This window comes from Pelophylax lessonae (genome assembly GCF_965119305.1).
Source record: "Pelophylax lessonae genome assembly, chromosome: 4".
Lineage (NCBI taxonomy): Eukaryota > Metazoa > Chordata > Amphibia > Anura > Ranidae > Pelophylax > Pelophylax lessonae.
Genome location: NC_138771.1, coordinates 606,253,287 through 606,275,634, shown reverse-complemented (window position 1 = coordinate 606,275,634; position 22,348 = coordinate 606,253,287). Strand labels below are relative to the sequence as shown.

Here is a 22,348-nt window from a genome sequence, read left to right as displayed (position 1 = left end):
TTCAAACATAGAATGGATAAAAGATAAACATTCAGCCTTTAAAACTGCTGACAGAAACATGTGGATTTACTCTACCACAGGCAGCACACGAAAACTACACAATCTCATCTTATGCGATGAAAAAAAAAATGCAGGATGCAGGTAGGAATGTTTACCATACCTTTAGAAAGGAAAAGTTCACCTTTTTAAAAAATATAAATAATTGCACTTTTTTTGCAGATTAAAAATAAAATAATGCATGTTTAAGGATCCTTTAGCATTGCACCTGTGATCAGCAGATGCTTCTGCAGATTGTCAGTGTAACTGTCTGCCCGCACATTGTACAAGCAGACAGTTACTGAATGACAAAGATTCAATGAACTACCAAGGAGTGCTCAACAGTAATCTGTCAGTTCATTGAGAACTACAAGCTGGTAGTTATACTTCTCTAATTCAAAGAACCCTGAATTAATGATGCATTTCTTTTAAAATCCGGGGAGTAGGATGGTCAGTTAGTAACACGTTAAACCCTAAATGTGGGTTTATCATGTTACGAAAGGTAAACTTAACCTTTAAATGTTCGTGTAGATCAGCAATTCAATTATTTTTGTCAGGGCTGAGCTAGGAAAGCCAGCGCCACTCTGGGAAGGAACTATAAAGCACACACTAGCCACAGATGCTCAGACCAACAACAGCATTCCTCTTCCTCCTCACTACATGCAGACAAATTCAGGTTGCACTGCTAAATCTTTTTTTGTAGTCAACTTGCAACAATAGCATGGCTTACAATGCACAATCTCTTTTGTCTAAACCAGTGGTTCTTAACCGGGGTTCGGTGAGTCAGTCTCGCGGGTTCGGCAGGGGGGCAATTGCTCCCCCCAAGAAAATATTACTGATTGTGAGGCCGAGCGCACCGCGGGAAATCAGAGCTGCGGTCGGGACAACTCACAGCCATTACACATAGACACTTGACGCTCCGCCCCCTGTACCTCTCCCAGCAGGTTTCCAGCCTATCTCCTGCAGGCTGCTTGCGTGGGCGGGATGGGGATGTACCTGACCACGGAGATCACGCCCGCCTGGAAGAGGGAAGTGTGAGCAGCTGAGCAGAGGGAGCCGAGTGAATGTTCCTGGAGGTAGGCTCAGCTAGCTGTACATGGTGGATTAGTTTACAAGCACCTCTATGCTAAGTCTGCTGAGTTACTGCAGCTTAGCATAGAGGTGCTGTTAGCTGACAAATGGAAATGCATGTCCCTTTCATTTAGCTCAATAAGCATTGTGAATGCCCCCTGGTGTGTGCCCTCCTGATACCCCATGGTATGCCCTCCCAACAACTCCCCCTCAGTGTGTGCGCTGCCAACCCCCCCACCCCCCCCCAGTGTGTGCCCTCCTGACACCCCATGGTGTGCCCTCCCAACACCTCCCCCCAGTGTGTTCCCTCCTGACACCCCATGGTATGTCCTCCCAACCCCCCCAGTGTGTGCCCTCCTGATACCCCATGGTATGCCCTCCCAACACCTCCCCCCCAGTGTGTGCCCTCCTGACACCCCATGTTTTTTTATGAATTTGTTCTTTGTTCTTAATGGTTTTGTTCATTTTTTGCTCCTATGTATAAATATATACCTATGTTTTGAATTTGAAAAAATCATATTTTATTTTTCCAATTAAGAAAGGTTCGGTGAATGCGCATATGAAACTGGTGGGGTTCAGTACCTCTAACAAGGTTAAGAACCACTGGTCTAAACGTATCTCCAGCTGACGCATTTCACCCATTCAGGTCTTGGGAGGATGAATATTCCCTGAACCGGGAAGTTTTACCCAGTAGAAGATATTGTGTTTTGTAAGCAATGTGATTGTTGCAATAAACTTGTTTGAAAAACGCATACTGCAACCTGAATTTTGCCCATGCTGAGCTAGGAGAGGACACAAGCCCTGCATCTTTCCATTGAAAACAGCTGCATCATAAAAAAAAAAAAAAAAACACCTCATGCAAATAAAGTATGACATGTAGCTTCATAACTAAACAAGACAAAGGTATTAAAATAGGAAGACTTGAGCAAACAGAGAATCCTCCATTTTAATGAAATGACATTTAGCAAAATGAAACACACATCGTATGTGAATCCGGAAATAATTATGTAAACACTGTAGGCATCATGATTGTACAGGACAAAATAAACTTGTGTACTCTCCATGGTATCTTCATCCTTATGCCTCAGGACTTCTGCCATAAGACTCTGTCCTAAGCACTTTCAACTCATGTCTGACTTCCTACGAACATTATCACCACATTTTACTTTGGAAAAGTATTCTACATGTCCCAAAACCCTTTTTTTGTTGTCATTAGATGGCATCTCGTCTTTGACAGCAGCAGCAATTGACCTGTCACTTTAAAATGACGCAGCTCTGCTCCTGTTCAGTCTCTACACTCCAAGTACAGATTATGAAAGGCTGTGCTTGAAGCAAAGATCTTGGTAATATAGCAAGGAGTGTGAAGAGCAGGAACCCTGAACAATCAGACACTTCCAGAAATGCGTTTTGGCACTTCTCACTGTTGCCAGCTTAAAGCAATAGTAAACTCTCCTGGGCAACTGCATGCCATGTAAAGTAGTATAAAATGACTTGCAGGTGGCTTTGTAAGTATTTCAACCTGTGCAGTTTAGCTTTTGCCAGGATTTTTAATTCAATGACACTGCTCACTTTGTCCCCAATTGATGGCACACTCAGCATGCCGTCAGTCTGTGCGTTTACATATCATGCCTTGCAGCACTCTCAAGGGATTGCAATGCTGTGGAGTTATGCTGACCCTCATTTACTAGATCCATCACGGGGGGGGGGGGTTGATTTATACAGGGAGCAAGGGGACTGCAAATTCTATTGCCAGGTTTTACATGAAAACAAGGCTTGGCTCTCTCTTATTGTGCATGCGCAAGATTCTGCCCCTTACATACTAGAAAGGACAGAAGTACAAACACCGAAGGGATCGGGAGGCAACAGCAAAGATGCTGCTAGGTTTGGCCGGAACAGAGAAATAAGAAAAAAAGCTGCACAAGCCATAAACACTGCTATCAGTCTATACGGTATATCCCTGTGTGTTTACTAACGCAAATCATAGTTGTCTTTTGCTTGCTGGGGTTTTTTTTTTTCCATGAGTTTACTACCGCTTTAAGAAGTTCAAGGTGGTGATAGGGTCTCTTTAGTAAATAAATCTTGATTAGGACACGATCTTCCAAATAACAGGCACGTTCATTATTTCCATCAAGAGGAAAGGGGGAACATGGTATAAAAATCCCTGTAGTGATTTCAGTCTTTGTACTAAACAGTCATGGTAGAGAAGGAATTTATTTTTGCTTGAATTGGAGAACAAGGATAATGGAAAAGGATGATGACCCAGGGCCTGTCCATAGACAGCCAATGACTTCAACAGAACCTGCTACAGATCAAATCTGGATTTCATTGAGATATTGGGACTGTAACTCATTTCCGATAAATAGTAAAAAGGGTAGGGTTAAAAGAGACTAGAAGAAATGCATGTGATGGCCCAGAACCCCAAAGTCTGAGGTGTCCAGGCAGCCTTGTAAGCCCACAGGGCAATCCTAAATACACTTTGTCACATCTCACAAAACATACAGCCAGCTGCAGTAGAAGCTGCTGAATACTTACTTCTCCGGTTGGCAGCAAGTGAAATCTTCGTGGTTTTTATAAAGGCCAGGGCACCACGGCTACCCAACCCTTCTGAGTTGGAGATAGCATGCCCCCCCCCCACTGGGCACTGTGGTTCCTCCTCCTCTCTGCTACATTACTACATAGTAGTGACCTGCAGGTAGCAGGAAAAACCAGTGAACACCATGGGGGACACAAGACATCAACACTTGCAGTAGTGCTGGTTTCCCCCAGCAGACTTTGGGGTAAAATTCCTCTTCACTGGAGCAGTATTTGGCAGTGCTTGAAGCAGAGAGGGCTAGGCTGCCAATCATATTCCAGAAGCTACAACTATGGTGAATGGGTACTATGCAGCTTGTGATAAGGGTAACATTCCCCTTAAATGGAAACTAAAAAGAAAACATTTTGTTTTTAGGATGGGAATGTAATTAGGATCAGATTACCTTTCATTTCACAGGGCATAATTCTACATCGATATTGATCTGAATGCAAACATTCTTATAAACAAAAAGTGAAAGAAGTCATGCCCACAACACATATATAAAACAAAAACAAAAGTTTATATTCCTCCATTCTGCAGCAGCAGACAGGTAAGGGAAAAGGTGCTCTAAGAGTCCAGGTAAGGGAAAGCATCCTATTTGAGGAGTGAGCATTTCACCAGCACAGCATTTTAGCACCCACTAGGAAAGTCTCTTCTCTCCTTGGTAAAATTAGAAAGTCCAAAACAGATCAGCAATATACACTCCAAGGTGACATTGAGGTGATAGCAAAAGGATCCTGCAGTATCTGCAGCTGGTGTTGGGAAAGAATTACTCTTGGGTTTGGGAATCCAAAGCCACTCCCTAAATTCACTCGGCACAAGTCCATACATTTTTCTGTGTTATTTGACAAGCGGTCGGGTTTTGTCATCATCACTGCACTGATGGGCTTTGTATTTTTTCACTTCTGCCATGTACTGTGCCCAAGCCCCTCCTTTTTGTACAACAACCTGTTAAAAAAAAAAAGGGGAAGGATATTACTGTATGGCACAACTCTGATAATTTTTAAAACAAGTTATAATAAAAAGGGGTCTCCTACATACAGATAAACAGAGGGGAGCAGTTAGGCAAAGATTCTGACCTCCTAAGCCCATTACCTTAGGAGATACTTAGGGTTATATTAAGGCTGGGTATACATAGGTAATCACCTGCTGACCAGGCCTTTTCTGGAACTTTGTTCACGAGTTTACATTCGTATTATCTTCTAGAATGCACAAATATATATAAAAATGTCTGTGGGTTCTAGAGAATACCAATTTAAACTTGTTAAAAAAAAAAAAAAAAAAGTTGGACAAAAGGCCTGGTCAGCAAATATATATATATATACACACACATACATACATATACATATATACATACATATACATATACACACATATATATTTATTTAGAGACCCTAGAGAATAAAATGGGGGTCGTTGCAATATTTAATGTCACACTGTATTTTCTTAATCTTTCAAATGCAATTTTTGGGAGAGAAATACACTTTAATGAATTAAAAACAGAATGCAATTCTTTTGTATAATGCAAAAGAGGTTACACCAAATAAATAGATATCTAACATGTCACGCTTTAAAGTCATGCATGCTTGTGGAATGGTGACAAAATATGATATTTTCCATAGGTGGTGCTTTAAAATTCTTTACAGGTTACCTATTTAGTGACAGAGGAGGTCATGCACTAGAATTATTGCTCTAACTCTAACCATTCTATTTTTGGCTTACCGTAAAACTAATTTCTCTGATGTTGATGGACACAGCACCCGGTATTCATAACCATTGCGTTATACTGCTCCCCACAGGAGTAGGACACTAGGCAGAAAAAAAAAAAAAGAAAAAATTCTGGCTACACCTATGGGCAGTCCCTGGGGGTATACTCCCTCTCTCTGCTATAGCCACTCAGTTTTGGAACAAACAGTGTCAGGAGAATACCAACTCCACAGAGGGGTGGGTTCTGTGTCCGTCACTGAACACCAGAGAAATGGATTTTACGGTAAGTCAAAAACCCCATTTTCTCTTTCGTTCATTGACGGACACAGCTCCTGGTATTCATAACCATTGGGACATCCCAAAGCAGTGTTAAACATGAGGGTTGGGAACAAACTAAAAATTCCCAAATTAGCCAACCTGGGGCTCACCCAAACAAACAATCGGAAGCCCACCTGAAAAGAAAAAGAAAAAACACAACAACCCCACACACACACACACACACACACACACACACACTACACACACACACAATACACCCTGAAAAAGGATAAGGTCCTCTAAACAGCAGCCTGCAAAACCTTGCGGCCAAAACAAGAATCCGCAGATGCCAACACATCCACTTAGCGCCCTAGTACAGTGCGCTTTATTTATTTCAGGTTCTTATATAGCGCTGTCAATTTATGCAGTGCTTTACATATACATTGCACATTCACGTCAGTCCCTGCTCTCAAGGAGCTTACAATCTAAGGTCCCCAACTCACATTCATACATACATAGTAGGGCCAATTTTTAATACAGGATCCAATTAACCTACCAGCATGTCTTTGGAGTGTGGGAGGAAACCGGAGTACCCGGAGGAAACCCACGCAGGTACAGGGAGAACATGCAAACTCCATGCAGGTAGCGTCGTGGTTGGGATTAGAACCAGCTTTGACAGGGAAAGGAGGACCTGACCCCTGATGGAATAGGCCTGAACCACCGCCAGTCTGATCCATCTGGAAATGGTCGCAGAGGAAGCAGGCAACCCTTTGAGGTCCATCCGTAAGCACAAAGAGTCTGACTTCCTGAAAGACTCCGTAGCTGCCAGGTACACCCTAATTGCCCGGACCACATCCAAGGCACGCAAGGCAATTTCCTTCGGATGTTTAGGCCTGAAACACAGGGAAGGCAACACAATGTCTAAATTCAAATTTAAAAAAAATAAATAAAATTATACAACATTTGGAAGGAACGACGGACAGGAGCGAAGAACCACCTTATCTCTGTGAATCACCAGGTAAAGTGAATGATAACGCTGCCAGTTCCGACACCCTGCATGCAGAAGTTATAGCCACTAAAAAGGCCACCTTCCAAGACAACGTAAGCAGGGAAATCTCTAATATTTTCAAAAGGAGGCTTCTGCAGAGCTAAAAACACCAAATTAAGATCCCAAGGCAGCAATGGTGCCCTCACTGGAGAAACCAAATGTCGGACACCCCGAAGAAAAGGTATGCACCAGGGAGTGTGTAGCCAAAGGTCGTTCGAAGAAGACCGCCAAAAGCAGACACCTGATGGTACTCAAGGCCAATTTCTGTTCAACCGCCCGTTGAAGGAAGGTTAAGATCTGAGCCACTAAGGAGCTCCAAGAGACTCAAACCACGCAAGGTCTTCCACGTATGATGGTAGATCTTCCTAGAAGTAGATTTCCTAGCTTTTAACAGGGTAGGAATCATTGACTCAGATAAACCCTTATCCTTCAGCACCTGGTGTTCAACAGCCAAGCTGTCAAAGGCAGCGACAAACCGCCTGCCAATTTTTCACCTCAGGAATGTGTACAGCGGAGAGAGCCGAGACAAACCGTTCTGCTCACCTTAGAATGCCGGCTACCTCCAGAGCCACCAGGACACTTCTTGTGCCCTCTTGATGATGGACATAAGCCACTGCCGTGGCATTGCCCAATTAAATATGCACCTGACACCCCTGAAGATGATCTGTCCAATGATCCAGGAGCAGTCTGATCGCTCAGGGTTCCAAGACACTGAGCCCTAACTAGTCTGGCCTCTTCCAGCGTCCAGATCCCCTGAGCAGAATGCTTGCCGAGGACGCCTCCCCAGCCAGACAGGCTGGCATCCATGGTGACCACTGTCCAATAGAAGGGGAGGAAGAATTTCCCAGCCGAAGCACTGGATAATGAAGCCACCATTACAGGGACTCCTTCATGCCCCGACTGCAGAGTTGTCCCATTTGGTCAGAATTTCCCTTTGCAGGGGCCTCGTATGGAGCTGTGCAAATGGAACCGCCTCGAAGGTAGACACCCACAGGCCCAGCACCCGCATGAAAGTCTGGAGGGATGACCATTTGTTGGACACCTGGAGGCGAATTGCAGCCTGGAATTTCTGCAGTTTGTCCCAAGGAAAGCGCACTCTGGCAAAGGCCGAGTCCAGAGTCCGGCCCAGATAGTCCTGCTTTGTGGACAGAACCAGAGAAAACTTCTGAAAATTGTGATCTCCAGGTTCTCCACCAGAGCAGAGGAAGACTCCGCTCGCAGAAGGAGATCGTCCAAGTAGCCCAGTACTGCAATCCCACGTTGGTGCAGCAAAGCTAGCACCGGGGCTAACACTTTTGTGAAGACCTGAGGAGCAGATGCGAGATCAAAGGGTAATGCCACAAACTGATAATGCTCCTCTCCCACAGCAGAGCGGAGAAAACGCTGAAGACTGGTACATACTGGAATGTGAAGGTAAGCATCCTTTATATCGATAGAGGTGCAGAAATCCCCCTGATGTAGGGATGCTACCAACGTTCAAATGAACTCCATTCTAAACTTCTGTACCCACACAAAGCAGTTTAGCGCCTTGAGGTCCAGGATTGGACGCACTTTGCCTTCCTACCTGGGAACAGAACAGGTTTGAGTAAAAACCCGAGGTCGCAACCGGGACAATCTCCCCTTAAAGGAACAGGTCTTGTATCGCCCCAAACAGGCCCTGTAAGCGGTCTGGGGACAGGCGCTTGTTGGAAGGAAATAACCTTGCCAGGGGACAAGAGCAAAACTCAATCTGGTAGCCGGACCGAACGACTTAGTGGACCCACTTGTCTTGCACCCAGGAAGTCCACGGGTCCAGAAACCAGCGAAGACATCCCCCGACTCCTGATACAGGTGAGGACGCACCTTCATGCAAAAGGAGCCTTGTCCGCGGGTCTGGAGAAGCCCGTTCTTGGCTTGCTAGACCAGGTTGATTTGAATCCTCTAGAAGAGGCCCTGAAAGGCTTTGTGCCCTTGTCGGTCGACCTGAGGGACGGAAAAAAAAAAAAAAAAAAAAAAAACACGTATGAGCAGAGAAAGAGGGCCCACGTCTATGACGAGGTTCCTTGCCCTTCGTAGCCTGAGGAAGAAAAGCACTCTTCCCCGTCAGACCTTTAATGAGGTAATCCAGGGTAGCTCCAAACAAGCGATCTCCTTAAGAACGAAGATCAGTCAAGGCCTTTTTTAAAGTCTGATCCGCAGACCAACACTTGAGCCAAAAAATACGCCAAAGGACCACTGCCAAAACAGAGAGGCGAGCCATCAGGGGAGGAATCACAGATAAACTGCAGCCTCAAGACCAGCTGGTCCGCTAGCCTGGCAAAGTCAGGGGGGAGCTCCTAAGGGAAAACCCCCACAGCGCTTGCAGCACCACCCGGTCGCCAGGCACAAAGCACCTCAAGCGATCATCAGCAGAGGGAGAGGATCCCAGCAGACTCATCACCCACAGAAACAGGCACCTGCAGCCACCAGAAAGTAACATGATTTAGGAGTCAGCACCATGGGATGAGGAGGGGCTCCCACCGCTGAAATCGCCACCCACAGGGCTCCACTGTCATGGCTGCCACTATTGCCAATGGCAAACCACAAAATAATGGCCACCGGACTACACAAACGTGGCCACCATGTATAGAAACACACAGGCTACAACAAAATGGCGGCCTCGTGTGGCACCACAAGGCTTACATGGACCCATGAGGGAGACCAGGCTTCCAGGCAGGACAGGGGGCCCTGGCCGGAGCCCCCACCAAGTACAATATCGCCCCTCCGCACAATCGTCGGCTGCCCCCCCAGCGCACCCCCCCCCACCGCCAGTTAGGATGAGGGACTTGGTAGGAACCAGGCAGGCACCGCTCCAGACAGAACCCCTCTCCATCAAAATGGGGGGGGGGGGGGGGGCTGTCAGCCAGGAGGAATGCTGCAACACAGGCCGAGACCCAGTCATACGCGACCTTGCGAGGTATTTAACTCTCAGGCTAGCCCCCGTCCAGTGGGGCTATGTCGTGGCCGACTTAGCTTGGAGCCGAGGTCTGCTATGGCTGGCCAGACTGGGGTGACCGCTAGATCTAGATTATCCAGCCCGTCGCCCAGTCCTGCAGTTGATTGTAGATCTCACAGGAAAAAAATCCAGGAGAAAAAAAAAAAAAAAAAGGCTTGATCTAAAAATATTTGCCAGGACCAAAGATCCCAGCAAGGAACTAGGTCTTTACTCCTGACTAAGCAGAAGAAAACGGAGTACCTATAGCAGAGAGAAAGAGTATACTCCCCTGGGACTGCCCATGGGTGTAGCCAGAATTATTTTCTGCCTAGTGTCCTACTCCTGTAGGGGGCTGTATAACCAATTGGTTATAAATATCAGGTGCTGTGTGTCAATGAACAAAAGAGAAAGGAGTCTCCAGCAAATGTTTATCAACATTGTTAATGCTGCTAGATAATTATAAACACAAAGCTTTACAATGTATCATTTTGTTCCTTTAGCTCAAAAGGAATGAACTTCTGTCTGTAAGAGCCCATTAAGGCTCGGTTCACATTTATGCGATGCGGGAAGGCTGCGAATTCGCAGCCTGTTCCCGCATCGCACACGCACCCCCGGCAGTTCACACTGCCATATGCGATACGCTGGGGGTGTCAATGTAATCTTAACGACACCCCAGTTTGATCGCATATCGCAGTGCGATCGTGCAGTTCGCACAGGATGGGATCGCACAAGTGTGAACCGCTGTGTGATCCGATCCTGATGCGGCTGCAAAAATGCCTCCTGTGCGTGTTTGCTCCGGGTGCGATGCGAATTTAGCCATACAAGGTGTATGGCTAAACTCGCACCGCACTGCTGATCGCATGTAATGTCGGAGCAGTGCGCTCCGACATTACATGCGAACCCGGCACTCGCACAAATGTGAACCGGGGGTCACACTAGCACGACTTGTGAGGCGACTTGTGTTGCCCCAGGTCGCTTGACATAACAAAAGCAATGTTAATCAATCAGTGCCGTCTTAACTGGCACTACTGAAGTCGCTCCGACTTCAGAAAAGGGCCCTGTACTACTTTGAGGCGACCTGTGATCCGACTGTCCCATATATTTCAATGGGAGTCGCCTCCTTATCTTAATTGAAGCGACTTGTTATCAGACTTTCCAGGAAGAAAGAAAGATTAGCCAGGCATTCCCCACAGACAAAGTCGCCTGTCTCTTCAAAGTAGTAAACAAGTCTCTAAACAAGTCTCTAAACAAGTCTCTAAACAAGTCTCTAAACAAGTCTCTAAACAAGTCTCTAAACAAGTCTCTAAACAAGTCTCTAAACAAGTCTCTAAACAAGTCTCTAAACAAGTCTCTAAACAAGTCTCTAAACAAGTCTCTAAACAAGTCTCTAAACAAGTCTCTAAACAAGTCTCTAAACAAGTCTCTAAACAAGTCTCTAAACAAGTCTCTAAACAAGTCTCTAAACAAGTCTCTAAACAAGTCTCTAAACAAGTCTCTAAACAAGTCTCTAAACAAGTCTCTAAACAAGTCTCTAAACAAGTCTCTAAACAAGTCTCTAAACAAGTCTCTAAACAAGTCTCTAAACAAGTCTCTAAACAAGTCTCTAAACAAGTCTCTAAACAAGTCTCTAAACAAGTCTCTAAACAAGTCTCGGGGCGACTTTCTGGTCGTGGTAGTGTGAACCGGCTGTAAAGCTCCACATTCACACCTGAGCGTATCGTTTTCAGACTTTTTTTGGGGGGGCTTTTTTTGCAGGCGTTTGGAGGCAGGCACTGACATCTAACAAAAACACTGATAATCTGACAAGAAGCTCATGTACGTTTTTGAGCTTTAGGCGAAAAAATGCTCAAATGTGAACAAGGGCCATTGAAATGAATGAGATTTTGCTTGTTGGACGTTTTGAGACCTCATAGATGAGCGTTTTACAAGCTGAAAGACGCTCAGGTGTGAACAGGGCCTAAAGTGAGGGCAGTTTAACCTCTTAAAGACTAAGCCTTTTTCTGACACTTGTTGCTTACATGTTAAAAATCAGTATTTTTTTTGCTAGAAAATGACTTAGAAGTCCCAAACACACACACACACACACATACAGTATATTTTTTTTTTCTAGCAGAAACCCTAGAGAATAAAATGGCGATTGTTGAAAATACAGTGTGACATGAAAGATTTCGCAGAAGTCTTTCAAATGCAGTTTTTTTGGGAAAAAATATACTTTAATACTTTTTAAAAAAACTAAACAGTAAAGTTAGCCCAATTTTTTGTAGAATATTAAAGATGTTACGCCGAGAATCGTTATCTTTATTCTATGCAAAAAAAAAAAATTGTGATTCTCATTTTATCCAGAATCGGGCAGCTCTATTGTTGGATTAATTAGTTTGTGGATTTTTTCATAGAAGATAGTCCAATCCAATTATGGGTAGGTGTTATGGAATGTTACAATTAATTAAATTTTATTAGCAAAAGTGAGCAAATAGAACAAGGGTCAAGGAGGTACTAGCAAAATAAGGGCTCTTTCACACGGCCGCTCCGCTGTTCTTATCCGCTGCGGGACTTTTTTTTTTTTTTTTCACGGAGCGGGTGACACTTGTGTCATACGCTCCGTGTGTCCGCATATCATCCCATCCGTTTGCGGATGATATGCGGACATAATGTAAGTCTATGGGCAATGCGGATGTCAGCGGATGACACCGCTGACATCCGATTTTCCTTCCTTTCCGTTTTTTACACGGAGGAAAAATAGGGTTCTGTTCCGTTCCAAAAAACGGAACAGAACTGAAAGGAAGAAAATCCGATGTCAGCGGATGGTATTCTGCTGACATCCGCAATGTCATAGACTTACATTATGTCCGCAAAAAAATAGGATGATTTGCGGACAAGCGGAGTGGCCGTGTGAAAGAGCCCTAAAGGGCACCAGAGTAATTATGATTTATAAACTCTCAAGTCGAACACAGAGAGCCTGTAATAATGCCCAGAGTAATGTTGGCTTCTGGTGTGTGGTTGTACCCTTCAGGAAGAGAAGGCTGCTTCTATGTTACCCTGCTCTCAATTATACATTGATATAAAATGTCCCATGCCTAGATACAAGTTTTGAATTTGGGGCAACACTATTCAGAGGTGCCTTGACTCAGAGTGTGGCTTCACATATATTTGAAAAGCTCAATGTAAGATTGTTCGCAATGCTGCGATGACTGAGCTTCAGTGCATGTGCAGGAGTGATGTCATCACGGCCTGGCCAACGTGATCGGCGCCCAGAAGCTGCAGGCCTAAACATGTCAGCAACAGCCATGGAGCTCCCATAACGCTGGAGGACAGGTGAGTAAAGCTCCATTTAGTTTTTTTTTTTTTAATTATTAATTTTATTATAACAGGTAGGAAGTTTACTGAATAATGCACAGAAAGGCAATTCTAAACCGCAGTCTGTGGTTTAGGTTTTTTTTTTATTATTATTTTAATTCAGATTAGCTGGAAAGTGTGCTCGGGAAAGTTTGTACAGCAACACAAAACCTGCAAGTATCGGACTTCCTGGATCAGACAGTATGAATACTATGACCCTCAGAGGAGATCAGGCCGTAACGTTCTGCATCACATCCAGGTAATACCATGACATAAATATTAACACTTCTAAGTCACACTATTGGGTTCCACAAACAGGTATCCAGAATTGTCAGTTAAGTATCGGGTACACTCAGAGAAGACTGGTTACCACATTCCAACTGTTCCTCCAAATGTGAGGCATGGACATGCAATGTATAAAAACTTCTTACCTCCTCCTCGTCCATCTTTGGCTTCTTGGCTACCAGGCCAGTCTTCAGGGCCAGCTTCGCCCCTCCTCTACGCCTGCCCACCTGGGGGTGGAAGGAACAGAAGACTGCAACCGTTATACGAGCCCTTGCAGCCTCTCTGAGTCCCTCTATATAACAGAATATAAGGGAGGCCTCAGTTAGATAGGCACAAGACACTCCCCAACTGCAATGTATTAGAAACTAGACAACTCTCCACCCTCCCTTTCATACACCCCAGTTGTGGGTGCTAAAGCCTTTGAAGATCAGCTAAACATGAACAGGGACTCTCAATTAGCATGCACATCTTTCTGTAAATCAAGCCCTAAAGGACAGATTACAATAATTGACTTTTAAAACAAAAGGTGTAATGAACCTATCACTTATTAAAAGTGGAAGTCCACCCTAAAACAAAGGTGTAATGAACCTAGCACTTATTAAAAGTGGAAGTCCACCCTAACACTAAAATCTCTACATCTACAGACATCAACGATCTAACACTAACCTATCTAGCCCTGTAAATAAGAAAATCGCTATACATACCTTTTTTGAAGCCGATCCAATCCAGTCTCCAGCGGCAGAAACTCTGCAGAGGAGACACGGGGCATCAGTTGTCGGGTGCCTCCTCTGCACCCGCCTCCACAGCGAAGCCGCCGCTGACAGCTCAGCGTGGGATCGGATCAGCTTCAGAAAAGGTATGTATAGCAATTTCTTTTTTATAGGGTTAGATAGGTCAGTCTTAGATTGTGGATGTCTGCAGATTTAGAGGTTTTATTGTTAGGGTGGACTTATCCTCTAATTTATATGCTATACCTTTTCCCCCCACATAAACTAAAGTTTTGCCCTGGTCTGTCTAACTTGGCTATTGCTAAAAATTAAGCAAAATTGCGTCCGTATTCTGCATTGCTAACTGACTATCCAGGCTCCTGTGGAGGAACAAGGAGACAGGTAGTACTATCCTACGCGCAAGTCCTAGCAATCAATGCACCTGAGGAAGCCAACTAACCAGCTAACATATGAACGATCAGGAAGGAGAAGATTTTTTTTAAATTTTGACCAAAGGCTATATTCTACATTCCACTCGTTTTTAGTAGAGGTGCACCGAATGGAAATTTTGGTGCTGAAACTGAAAATGCAAGAAGCACTTGGCCAAAAATTACAGTTTTTAAATATATATAATTGTATTATATTAGACTATTTAAGATCATGAATTTAAATTAATTTATTGTCAGCCATTATTGACACCTTTAGCGTAAATCTCAAGAAAAATGTATCCCCTTAAATTCTATGTAGGTCTTCACACCGGTCCGTTGCGCTTCCATTGTGGTGTTAAAAATCCTGCTTGCCGCATTTTTGGGTAAGGTAAAAAAAATACATGCATTGAAAACATAGCAAGAATGCATCAATAACGCACCAGTGTTACATTTTTGAGTCACATGACCCATGAAAAAACCATAACAGTAAAAATGTGCTAAAATTGGGTGCATTTTCTCTTCTTGGCAATAAGCCCATCATTTTCGGCCAATTTGTTTATGCAGCCGAAATTGCAGTGCATCTCTAGTTTTTAGGGTGTAGCGTGTTCCAGTATCTGCAGCCTCTCATCACCGCTCTCCCCCAGTGAGGGCACTGATGAGTGCTCTACTAGTTCACAGATTCTGCCTATACAAGGAGACAGCTATGCTGGGAGTCAGCAGGAGCCTAAAATTGCACCTGTGATCTGCTGATCACAATGACCCACAGGCTTAGAAAAAAAATTAACCAGATGCCGACCGCCGCAAGTACATATACTGCGGCGGTCAGCCCCTCACAGGCAGAGTGACATATCGATACGTCACTAGCCTGTGAGGCTCTGGGGAGCTCCCGCGCGGTCATGGATCCCCCCGCGCATGTGACCGGCGGACCCGATGTCCTCCGGTCACTCTGCGATCGTCGGGGGAGAGGGAGAAAGGCAGGCGGCTGATGTAAACAAGCCGCCTGTCATTCTCCCCTGTGTAGAAACACTGATCATACGGTTCTACTATGTAGGACCGTTGATCACTGTTCCTACAGCTCAAGCCACAGCCAATCACAGTTAGAATAACGCCCCTAGGGACACACACAGCCCCTCCCTCTCAAATAAAGTTAACCCCTTCACTGCCAGTGTAATTTTACAGTAAAAGTGCATATACATAGCACTGATTACTGTAGAAATGTCAGTGGTAACCCCAAAAATGTCAGTCAAGGGTCCGATCTGTCCACCCCAATGTCGCAGTACCGCAAAAAAAAAAAAAAAAAAAAAAATCTTTCCCTTAGTTAGTAAACGCGATAACTTTTGCGCAAACCAATCAAAATACGCTTTTTGCGATTTTTTTTTACCAAACATATGTAGCATAAAACAAATTGGCCGAAAATGTTAAAAAATTTTGATTTTTACTTTTTTTTGGGGGGAATTTCATATAAAAAAAAAAAATGTGAAAAATATTGTTATTTTTGCAAAATTGACGCTCTTTTTGTTTATAGCGCATGATCAAAAAAAAAAAAAAAAAAAAAATAAAATCGCACAGGTGATCAAATACCACCAAAAGAAAGCTCTGTTTGTGGGAGAAAAAAAAAAGGACGTCAAATTAGTTTAGGTACAGCGTCGCACGACCGAGCAAATTGTCCGTTAAAGTCACGCAGTGCCGAATCGCAAAATACCCCCTGGTCTTTCAGCAGCCAAATCCTCCGGGGCTTAAGTGGTTAAATGCACATTTTTTTTTTTTTTTACCTGCAAAAAGTGCATTGATTAGGGTGAACTTATCTGACTAAACCAGAAAGGCGATTCTTTATCACAGCTCCTTGCTGATGAATGAGATTCCACCATTCTGGCTAGTGAGGAGGTGACACTACAGATAACTCAAAACTATCGATTTGATCCAAATGAGCAGAGAACAAGTTTCTTAAAATGCAGTGTAACCTGTGAAAAAATTCAATAAACACACCCATAATAATTAACATAAAATAACATGTTTACTAAATGTTTGCACTGGAGCCCAAAGAGCATTGCAGCCACAATCAGTGTGTCATCTGTGCAATGTCTCCCAAAGATTATTTCTCCAGCCCCAGGTCTGTAAGGCGGCACAGACCTACTGTTATAGGACTGGAAGTAAATGATGGAATACAAGTACAGTGACATCACCGCACATGTTCTGGTGGGATCCATAGGTCCCTCTGCTGTGGTGGCAGAAGGACCTTGTCTCTCCATTCACGGCTCTCTTAAAAGATGGTGTGGCTGTGCAGACACGCAAAGTCATGTCTCTGCCTGCACAAATGAACCTGAAACGTCCCTGTGCGCTGCCCCCCCCCCCCATTAGAATATAGTAAGGGAAAGTTAAAACCTGTCAGATTTTGTTTCTGCCAGCTAAATCCAATTGGGGATATTTCTCTCCACTTCCTGTCCCAGAGCCACAACAGTAAGTGAGAAACATACCGAGCAATCACCACACCTAATGTCTCCACTGGAACATCTCCCCTCTAGCTGCAGTTCTGAGGACCAGTTGCCATTTAGGATTTTCTTTCATTGAAAACTCACCAGGACACATAAAGGAGGGGGGATTCTAATCCCTCTCCAACCCATTACAAAACTAACAAAGTTTTGTCTTTAGTTACACCTTAAATTCAGACAGACACTCCAGGAAGAAGCAACCCATAATTTGGGTGGTGTGGTTTGAGGTTAGAAAACGTGACCATCTGTGCAACATAAAAACACGGTCCTAAAGGTGGACTACGCCTTTAAGACTAAATATTTAGCTTGTTATACAGGCCCATTCATGACAGGTTTTCTTTAAAGTAGAACTGAAGGCAAACCCCCCCCCCCATTTTAGAATAGGGGAACTTTTTGTCACCTGGGTCCCACTGGGGAGATTTCCCTTCATGTACTGTAGCCACAACAGGAAGTAAAGTGAGAAGAAAGCCCTGGTTATTAGCAGAACTAGTGTTCCCATTGGAAGAGTTTGCCCTCTATTCCTGTTCTGGTGAAAACCCTAAATTTGGGGTTTTCTTTCATTTTTGGGAACAACTGTAAACAGGACAAACAGAGAAGATGAATATTCATAACTGGGAGACCGACAGCAATAAAACCTGACAGGTGTTTAAATTCCTCTCTACTCAAGCCAAAGCTTAAAAAAAAAAAAAAAAAAAAAAAAGGTTCTGCTTTTAGTTTTACTAAAGGCAAAATGCCCCCATTGTGAATAAAGGTAGGTTATAACCCCTGTCAGTCTTTGTTTGCCATCTGTGTTCTATAGGAAAGATTTCCATTCACTTCCTGTCCCATAGCCAGAACAGGAAGTCAGATGAAATCCCTTAAAGCGGAGCTCCAGGCTCCTTCAGAAACAATGAAAAGTCAGCAGCTACTAATACCGTAGCTGCTGACTTTTACCATTAGGGCACTTACCTGTCCAGGGATCCCACAGTCTCTTCACCCCAACCGATTTTTCAATCAGCTCTCGGGTGCTGCCACCGCCATCTCGGCTAAGGGAAGCCAGCAGTGAAGCTTCCAGCTGAGTGCCCCGCAGCCAGCTCAGCCTGAAGTGGGAGAGGGTACCAGTCCAAACCAGGTACCCACTCCTGGCCAACCCAAATGTGGCAGCGAGAGGGGGGTCAAGCAAGTAGAGCTTTACCTTTTGGGTGAAAATCTGCTTAAAAAAAAAAAAAAAAAAAAAAAAAAAAAAAAAATGAATATGTGCCTTTAGGTTATGTTCACATCTTGGCGTTGCCATTTACAGGCATTTTTAGGTTGACTAGTAACCAATGGGAAAAAAATAAAAACGGCTGTAATCTGCCCAAAAAGAAGCTCATGTACTTTTTTGAGCGTTTTGTTTAAAACGTCAAAATGCTCAGATGTGAACAGGGGCTATTGAAATGAATAGGATTGGTCTTGTTGGGTGTTTCTTGAGCTGATCCTAGAGCAGAAAAACGCCCCAAAAACGCCTACATGTGAACTTAGCCTTAGGCTACGTTCACATCTTGGCGTTATTACAGGCGTTTGTATGGGCGTTTTTTGTGCAGGCATTTTTAGATTGACTAGAGACCAATGGAAAACACCTGTAATCTGTCCAAAAAGAAGCTCATGTACTTTGAGCGTTTTGCTCACGGCGTCAAAACGCTCAGATGTGAACAGGGGCCATTGAAATGAATAGGATTTGTCTTGTTGGGCGTTTTGAGAGCTGATCCTAGAGCAGAAAAACGCCCCAATAATGCCTACATGTGAACGTAGCGTAAGATCTACTAACCACTTTAAGACCAGGCTTTTTCTGGCACTGTTTACATGTAACAATCAATATTTTTTGCTAGAAAATAACTTAGAACACCCAAACATTACACTTTTTCTCAAGCAGAGGGCCCTAGAAAATAAATTGCAATTTTACGTCACATGGTATTTGCCACGCACTTTAAATTTTTCTTTCAATTATTTTTGTTTTATTTTTTCTGTTGCTTTCATTTTTTTTTTTTTTTATCGCTTTTGTTGCTGTCATAAGGAATGCAAATATCCCTTGTGACAGCAATCAGCATGTGACAGGTAATCTTCATGGACGGATCTGGGGTCAATAAGACCCCAAATCCATCCTCTTCCCTTGAAAGCTTTTGATTTTTTGGAAATGGTGCCGATGACACCCGGGGTAAACCGAAAGGAATGTCATGTCTTCCAGGTTACTATAGGCAAAGAAAAACAAAGAAAGGGCGCACTGACCTAGCGCATTATCCTCATTAACAGGCTTTATTCATGCAACATGTAAAAATGGCTACTCAGAGGAAGAGGTTAAGCCTCGAAACGCTTCAGCCGTCATCTTATCAGATATGGACTAATTTATGGACTACTCCTGACATTTGAGCAACTGAGCTCGATATGATCTATTTTCACCTATGTTTGTGAGTAGCCATTTTTACATGAATAAAACCTGTTAATGAGGATAATGCGCTAGGTCAGTGCGCCCTTTCTTTGTTTTTCTTTGCCTATAGTATCGGTGGACTACCCCAGTCCATTTTGGGCAGCAAGACCTTAGCCATCTGAGACGCCAGGTGTGAGCCCCGTGGGGAGTGTGGTCAGGGGGCTTGGATTCCAAGCGCAGGAGAAGGGTAGTATCACTTATTGTTTTGGAGCAGTTCCAGGTTACTATACCTTGCAGCCAATCCTGGCTTTGTCTGGCTGTGAGGACAACCTGCAGATGAGCCGGCTGGTAGCTTGGGTCACCCGGTGGGAGGCCAGAGCCTGAAAGATCTGCAGAAAGGAGCAGGAAAATGTCCGCTCCCTCTGCCTGTAATTAGCAATCGAGCAGCTAGTAAGCGGACAAGAGAGCCGACCGCCAGCTCTAAAAAAATGGTACCAGGAGCCGCAGATATATTCCCCAGTATAACCACTTGAAGACCAGTGACATACCAGGCACATGACTGGTCAACAAGTGGTTACCTACCAGCATGTCTATGGAGTGTGGGCGGAAGCCCACATAAGCACAGGGAGAATATGCAAACTCCATGCAGATAGTGTCCTTGGTCAGGATTCAAACCAAGAGCCCCAGTGCTGCAAGGCAGAAGTGTCCCTAAGCTGCCCTGTGAGCTATGTAGGAAAAAATCCATAACTATACAAAATTTTTTCAATCTGTATAGAGTTAGAGAGGATTATAACCCGTCAGTTTTATTTTTTGTCATCTGTGTCCTATTGGGGAGACTTCCCTTCACTTCCTGTCCCATAATTAACACAGGAAGTAAAGAGAAATCTCTCCAAAGGGAGGGAAACCCCATAACAAGTGTCCCCATTAGGGGGATTTTCCTTCACTTTTTGTCTTCTAGCCAAAAACCGGAAGTGAGGAAACCCCTCTAAAGTGAGGGAATCCCCAGAACTAGTGTCCACATTGAAAGATTTCACTTCCTATTTTAGCCAAAACAGGAAGTGGTAAGAAATCCTCAGAAATTGCGTTCCCAATGGGGAGATTTCCCTCACTTCCTATCTCATAGCAAAAACTAGTGTCCCGATTGAAAAATGTAACTTCCTCTCTCATAGCCTAAACAGGAAGTGAGAGAAACACCTCTAAAGTGAGAGGAAATCCCCAGAACTAGTGTCCACCCACTGAAAGATTTCCCCTCACTTCCTCTCTCATAGCCAAAACAGGAAGTGGGAGGAGATCCCCAGAACTTGTGTTCCCATTGGGGAGATTTCCCTCACTTCCTATCGCATAGCCAAAACTAGTGTCCCCATTGAAAGATTCCACTTCCTCTCACTTACTGCTTTGGCCATGAGACAGGAAGTGGAATCTTTCAATGGGGACACTAGTTTTAGCTATGAGATAGGAAGTGAGGGAATCTCCCCAATGGGAACACAAGTTCTGGGGATCTCCCACTTCCTGTTTTGGCTATAAAGTGAGGGGAAATCTTTCAATGGGGGGGGGGGGGAGGAGGAGGAGGGGACACTAGTTCTGAGGATTCCCTCACTTTGGAGGTGTTTCCTCACACTTCCTGTTTTTTGGCTATGAGACAGGAAGTGAAATCTTTCAATGGGGACACTAGTTCTGAGAATTTCCTCACTTCCTGTTTTGGTTATGAGACAGGAAGTGAAATCTTTAAAATGGGGACACTCGTTCTGGCGATTTTCTCTCACTTCCTGCTTTGGCGATGAGACAGGAAACCCCTCTAAAGTGAGAGAAAATCCCCAGAACTAGTGTCCCCATTTAAAGATTTCACTTCCTGTCTCATAACCTAAACAGGAAGTGAGAAAATCCTCAGAACTAGTGTCCCCATTGAAAGATTTCACTTCCTGTCTCATCGCACTTACAGGAAGTGCGAGGAAACACCTCCAAAGTGAGGGAATCCTCAGAACTAGTGTCCCCCCATTGAAAGATTTCCCCTCACTTCCTGTCTCATAGCCAAAGCAGAAAGTGAAAGGAAATACTCGGAACTTGTGTCCCCATTGAAAGATCTCACTTCCGGTCTCAAAACAAAAAACAGGAAGCGAGAGGAAATCTCTTTAAAGTAAGGGAATACCCAGAACAAGTTTCCCCATTAGAGAGATTTCCCTTCACTTCCGGTTTCATAGCCATAAACAGGAAGTGATAGGAAACCCCTTTAAAATAAGGGAATATCCAGAACTAGTGCCCCCATTGTGAGATTTGCCCTCACTTCCTGCTTTGGTGACAACCCATGAAGTAGGATTTCCCTTGCGGTGACCACATTAATCAGGACAATGGAGGGTGGGTGACTCCCCGGGGATCTTACAAAGCTGATGGGCTTCCTCTTGTCCGGCTCGGGCTTCTCCTCCGGCGGGGCGGCCTCCTCCTTGCTCCCGGCTGGGCCCTGCTCCATCTGCTTCTTGAAGAGCTCCAGGAAGCTGCCGTCGTTGGCGAAGACGTTGACGCCGGTGGTGGTGGAGGGGAAGGCCGGAGCCGCGGGGGTGTAGTAGGCGGGGTAGGCCGGCATGGTGGGGTTGTAGACCGGGGATGTCGGTAGGAGAGGCTGGGGCGCGGTGGAGGGCGGTGAGGCCTCCTCCTGGTGCTCTTCCTCGGGCGGCGGTGGTGGGGGTTCGGGGGCGGCCTCCTCCTCCTCTGTACTATCTTCGGACTCCGGAGATTCTTCCTTATTGTCCTCTAACACCGGTGCCTCAAACACCGGGGCTTCTGCAGCTTCCTCTCCCTCCTCCTCCTCGCTCTCCTCCCCTGACTCCGGCCGTGGACTCTCCTCTGCCATCTTGAGGCCTCCAGACCTTACCGATACTCCGCCACAGCCGCCCGGTCTCTAGGCCGCAACGTTTACCTCAGAAACGCGGCGGGAAAGCTTTTCCAAGATGGCGGACAGCGGTAACCCGCAAGAAGAAATTTCTAGACTTACGCAGAGTCGGTGACTAGCGAGCAACAGCCAATGGCAGTTTACGTACGACGAAGTCACGTATTTACGAGCGGTAACGATGCGAGAGGATTGAC

The 22,348-nt window shown here is 44.8% G+C and overlaps 1 protein-coding gene across 1 annotated transcript; it reads right to left on the bottom strand.

The window, feature by feature from the left end:
* Positions 1 to 3,750: 3,750 nt before the first annotated feature.
* TRIR (telomerase RNA component interacting RNase) lies at positions 3,751 to 22,311 on the bottom strand. Its single transcript, XM_082253170.1, has 3 exons — positions 21,648 to 22,311; positions 13,410 to 13,490; positions 3,751 to 4,627 (listed from the first exon to the last, which is right to left on the bottom strand). The coding sequence occupies exons 1-3, from the start codon at positions 22,113 to 22,115 to the stop codon at positions 4,520 to 4,522; spliced, it is 657 nt and encodes a 218-aa protein (XP_082109296.1). The 5' UTR covers positions 22,116 to 22,311; the 3' UTR covers positions 3,751 to 4,519.
* Positions 22,312 to 22,348: the final 37 nt, after the last annotated feature.